At 54.1% G+C, this 5,449-nt stretch overlaps 1 protein-coding gene across 1 annotated transcript in view; it reads right to left on the bottom strand.

Moving 5' to 3' along the window:
- SFMBT1 (Scm like with four mbt domains 1) overlaps positions 1 to 5,449 on the bottom strand; it is a 113,784-nt gene that overhangs the window by 37,959 nt on the left and 70,376 nt on the right. The window contains 2 exon segments of the mRNA XM_045297634.1: positions 454 to 548; positions 4,777 to 4,905. Of these exon segments, the coding sequence (XP_045153569.1) occupies positions 454 to 548; positions 4,777 to 4,804 (123 nt within the window). The 5' untranslated portion in view covers positions 4,805 to 4,905.

Consider the following 5,449-nt stretch of genomic DNA (forward strand, 5'->3'; position numbering starts at 1 on the left):
TGTGTGTGTGTGTGTGTGTGTGTGTATCTCCAAGAATGGTCAGAAAGGCAAAGTCCTGCACTGAATGGCAGGAAACAGAAAGATTGTGAAGGACTGTGGAGTAATAAGTTGGCATGTTCTCTAAATAGGGCCACTCCAAAATCCAAAATCCCACAGCCAATAAGTCAATTCTGACTTGGACAGCTGCCCCACACATGGTTTCCAAGACTGTAAATCCTCATGGAGCAGCCAGCCCATCATTCTACTAACAGCAGTGGATGGGTCTGAGCCACTGACCTTGTGGTTCAGCAGCCCAGTGTCACCCCTCGGCACTGCCAAGGCTCCCGAATGGGGCAGTAGGAGGAGGGAGAAGAGGACAGTGTATCAGTTCCCTCAAGTCCTCCAGCAGAATGAGCCCTACACACTCTAACGATGCCCTGTGGACACACACCCGTCACACACGGCGCTGCTTACATGTTTGAAGGACCCGTAGGGAACCGCCGTCGACCCCGTGTCTTCTAGGTAGTCCTCCCAGCTTAGCTCCACTTCCTCCACGCCAGAGCCGGTCTCTGGAATTAAAGAGGAAACAGAATGAGAGCAGGGGAAGAAAAGCAACCAAAGAAAAGCCAAGGTACAAAGAACGGCGTCCTACAGGTCAACCGAACTCCCAGAACTTACCTCATGATTCGCTGATTGACTTTACAGGGGAGCGAGGGAAACACACAAAACAAAAAGCGTTCTTTTTAAATGACGGAATCCCTCCAGACGGTGGTTGTCAATAAGTCTCCACAGCAGCAGGAATGGAAAGCTGTCTCCAGGGAGGGTCCCACCTGGAAGCCCCCACGTGGATCACAGAAAGCAGCTCTCAGCGGTCCACATGGGCAACCATTCTACACAGCAACTGAGTGCCGAACGCCGTGTGCCTGAGACATCTGGGAGACTTATGTTTTCAACCTGGTCTGTGCTAGTATTACCCGAGTGAGTGAGGGGTACCAACCTCACATCTTACACCTTCAACCTGGTCTGTGCTAGTATTACCCGAGTGAGTGAGTGAGTGAGTGAGTGAGTGAGTGAGTGATACCACCCAGTCCACTTTTTGTCTCAATCAAAAAGAACATCTTCTCCTAGATTTCCTCCTTTCCCTTGATACCTGTTAGGTGAACTTCCCCAGGAACCTGGTCTTTGTCCTTGCTTCCCTCGGGAGGCAGCACCTACACCCTTGGCCTTTCTCCTGTGATTGCGTTCTCTTAGATGAGGCCTCTGATCCATGTGGGCTTCACCAGCTGTGCTGAGGAGGAGACTGAGGGAGGGGCTGTTCATGCCAGGTGGGCACAGGACAGGCGAGGGCAGGGTTGAAAACCGCCCTGCCGACACCACGAGGCCTCATGAAGGCGTTGGACACACACAGGCACTCCATGGGCTTGCTGGGTGCTCACAGGTATCGATGCCCACGGAGAGCAGGAAGTCCCTTCTTCTCCGGGACACAGAAGCTCCAATTAGAAGCCCTCCCAGGCTTTCTGGACCCTGGGTACCTCTTCTCTTCATTAATATTCTGTTTGCAATAATAAAACTACAACGGCCAGGTGTGCGAGTCCCGTGAGTCATTCCAGCAGATTACTGAACCTCAAAGACGGGCTTCGTAAATTTCCCAGTCTATGGCTGGTATCCTGAGGGGGTCCAGAAAAGCCCCGAGTTTGCAGCCGGGCAGTCAGAAGTGAAGGAGGCCAGAGGCCTCCTGAGCTGATGGCCGGCTCCTCTGTGGTTGGTGAGTAGCTCCTGAGTTTGCAGCCGGCAAGCCCAAAAGCGAGGGTCAAGTATCCAGCTGGTGTTTGAGTCTTCAGCTGGTGTTTGAGGTCTTCAGCTGGTGTTTGAGTCTTCAGCTGGTGTTTGAGTCTTCAGCTGGTGTTTGAGGTCTTCAGCTGGTGTTTGAGGTCTTCGGCACATTTGGCCGTCCAGATAGCTGTGCCCCTTCCTAAGGTCTGACCTCGCTCAGGGGTCCCTGGCGGTATGGCAGGCTAAGCACCGGCAGTTCAAGACGGGTCACGGCTCTGCGAGAACGCTGCAGCAGGCTGCAGCCTCCGAAACCCTGTGGGGAAGCTCTGGTCCACCCCAAGGGGTCTGGAAGAAAGGGGAAGGCAATGGGGCCAGGTGTGAAAGACTGGGGCTGTGGTTAGGGTCAGAAGAGGGGCTGCACGATGCCTGGGTGCGAGAATTGAACGGATGGGTTTTTCATTCACTTTCATTGGCCTGGGAGTGAAAGGGCTGTTGGATTTCCTAATAGTTGGTGTCAGAGTAGGATTTGACCCTTACAATACTTTACATCCGACCAAGAGAAAATTTGGTAGGCAGTACCTTTAAAACATCTCACTTCTCACCTTATTCATTGCTACACCTCGCTACTCCAAGGAGTAACCATAAAATTTTCACCTTCCCATCACACTTACAATTTAAAATCCTTGGAAATCTGCAAAGATCCTATAGGATTTTGCCCAATGGGCAGCCACCGCTCCACCTCATCCTCTGTGGCTCTCTACACTCGGGCGGACAGGGGCTGGGTGCCATCTCTACACTCGGGTGGACAGGGGCGGGCGGACAGGGGCTGGCCACTGTCTCTACACTCGGGCGGACAGGGGCTCGGCCGTTTGCCTCTCTTCTGAAAGCCCCTGCATTCTGCTGTTCCTTCACACCCCTCTCCCTGTGCAGCTGTCTCCTTCATTCCAGGCAAGTCTCTACTCAAAAGTCCTGGATCAGCACCCATCTAAAGGACAAGTTCCCGGGCCCTGATTCCACGTTCACCATAGCACCCATTTCCCCTGACTGCAGACCATGTCCACCTCCTCTCTCAGCAAACCAGGAGGTCCACATGTCACTCCTATGCTGTCACTTAGACCCTGAAGTCACTGGTATGCAGCTACAAGAACCCTAGGGCCCCATAAGCCAACAGCCCAGGGCACGTGAGCAGTCACCAGAGTGGGGATCGCTACTCAGAACAACGTCTGCCCCCCGCAAGTTCCCCCTCGACAGCCACTGGAGGCGGGGCCCTCGGGGAGCCCAGGCGCCACACAAAAAAGGGTTCATGACAGAACCCTTCTGATAATAGCAGACTGGACAGGAGCACTGGGAAGAGTGTAAGTGACCGTGACCCTCCGTCAAAATGAAAGGAACCAGCACCAACACAGATGAGCCTCCTTTAAAGAGTAAGAACAAGATGAAAACCACAGCAAGATACCACTCTTAGGGTTTCCAAAGGAGCTTTGCAGTAGTGGTGAGAGAAAGATAAGCACTGGCGAGGACACACACCCACTCCCGCGACGTCCTCTCTGGGAGTGGAGGGAGGGGCCTGGAACCCAGGGTCAGGAGGGCGTTGTCAAGAAGGCTTCAACCACAGGCGGCCAGTAGAACTACTGGAAACAAGCCAGCCCCAGGGAGGAACCTCTCTCTGACTTAGGTCTGACTTAAGGACAATTTCTGCTTGCTCACTGGGAAGCACCCTCAAGTAACCTCTAAGACCCCAAACCCACAGCCATCCACCCAGTTGATCCCAACTCACAGCAAACGGGGGTCCAGGAACCGTCCTCTTTATGGGAGCAAAGAGCCTCACCCTGCTCCCTGTGAGCGGATGGTGGGTCTGAACTGCTGACCTTCTGGTGAGCGCATGCCACCCACCCTGAACCCCCACTCCCAGTGACCTCTCCCTCACGATCACCTTCACCTTCTGCACCTGTAGCTTTAACTCATGGAGAAGGTTGACTGGGCGTGACGTCAAACCGAAACCCACCACCAGGGAGTCAGCTCCGGCTGACAGCGACCCAGAGGAGGTTCCCCAGGCTCTCAATCTGTGCGGGAGCAGAGTCTCGACTTTCCCATGCGGAGAGGTGGTTGACCAGCAAACCAGGAGCACAGACGCTTTTCCTGCACTAGCCTAACCCACCTCACTCCCTGCCATCCAGTCACCGCCGACCCACAGCGACCCTGCAGGGCAGGGCAGAGCTGCCCCTGTGAGTTTCTGAGACTGTCTCCCTGGGAGGGGCCGGTGGTTTCGAACTGCTGACCTCATGGTTAGCGGCACAATGTGTAACCACTTTAGTTCGAGGGGTCCTTTTCTTGTGCTTGTCCTGGCTCACCTATAAATTGCCCTTCACCTCTGGGAACAGGGCTCAGTCACAACCCAGGGACTGCATTAAAAATGGAAACAACCATCGATCCATATCAAAGTCTGTTAAGTCTTCTTCATGACATGGCCTCGTGGGCATTTGTCATACTGGTTCCCGCTTATGTTTAACGGATCTGAAACGTTTCCTCAGAAAGAGAAAACCAGCAGACTGCACAGAGCACCGAGGAGCACGGATGAGTGGAAACTCAATTTCATTACGAAAATAAGAAGGAGCTGGGCATCCGTGTGTGACTCCCAGCAGGCAGCACAGGAAGTCCTCCTTCGGGGTGCTGGAGTCCTTCTGCATCCCGATGGAGTGTGGGCATGGGAAGCTGTGCGTGATGGAAGGGCACACACGTCATCCCCATGTCGGTCCCAGTCTGGACAAGAGGCTGGGGGATGGGCTCAGTGCGGAGCCCTCCCTGCTGCACCTGTGCCACTTCCCGGGCCTCCGTAACTGTCCTTGAATAGCGAGAAAGTCATCGTCAAAACCACAATGTTCGTTTCCAAAGAGACGCCTGTCCGTCAGAAGTGACTTGGTTTGCTCAGCAGAGCTGTCAGTACTCTTAGTGCCCGACGGAAAGACAAGCCAGACGGCGCCGCGTGGGTGGACACCCAGTCCCATGCCCCAGGAGAGCCAGTACCTGCATCAAGCTGCTGCTCCCCGTTCATCTCCACAGGCTGCGGGGCCGAGGACAGGCCTTACGGTCCTGCTGGGATCTGGAGACTCCCTCCACGTCTCATGGGTCTGTGCAGAGGGTCCACACGGAGTGCTAAAAGAAGAAGAGGGAGTTTCAGGCACACAGTCATGAGACACAGCACTCCAGGAGGCTGCGAAGGCAGGTGAAAGCACTCATTGCCACCCGGCTCAAACGGGGGACAAAGGGTCTTCCTTGGGCCAAAACAAGAGCACGGCAGCAGAATGGACGGCATCTGAGGGCGGGAAAAGGACACCTTTCATGATTTTGTGGCCTGCGTGTGGGTATGTATGAAAGGCTTGACATTTTAAAAATCACAGCAAACGAATACAGTCTGTGTGGTTCTTTTAAACCTAGAGGATGATACGGCCCCCTCATTCCCACCCAAACAACCAGCTCCTGACAGTGCACGGGGCCGGGGCAGTGTCAGCTTTCAATGCTGTGTCTCAGCAAAGGGTTAGATTGGACATACTGTGTTCCTTTAACAAAATGCCAGGGAGTGACCACGGTCAAGGCAACCGCGAGGAACTACCGAAACCAGAATGAAGGCTGAACATGGTATTGGGACAGGAGGAAAGCGTAAAGAAATAGAGGAAAGAAGTAGGAGGCAAAGGGCATA

The sequence above is a fragment of the Echinops telfairi genome, unplaced genomic scaffold (assembly GCF_000313985.2).
Source record: "Echinops telfairi isolate 266 unplaced genomic scaffold, ASM31398v2 ScPeMD7_7420;HRSCAF=8458, whole genome shotgun sequence".
NCBI lineage: Eukaryota > Metazoa > Chordata > Mammalia > Afrosoricida > Tenrecidae > Echinops > Echinops telfairi.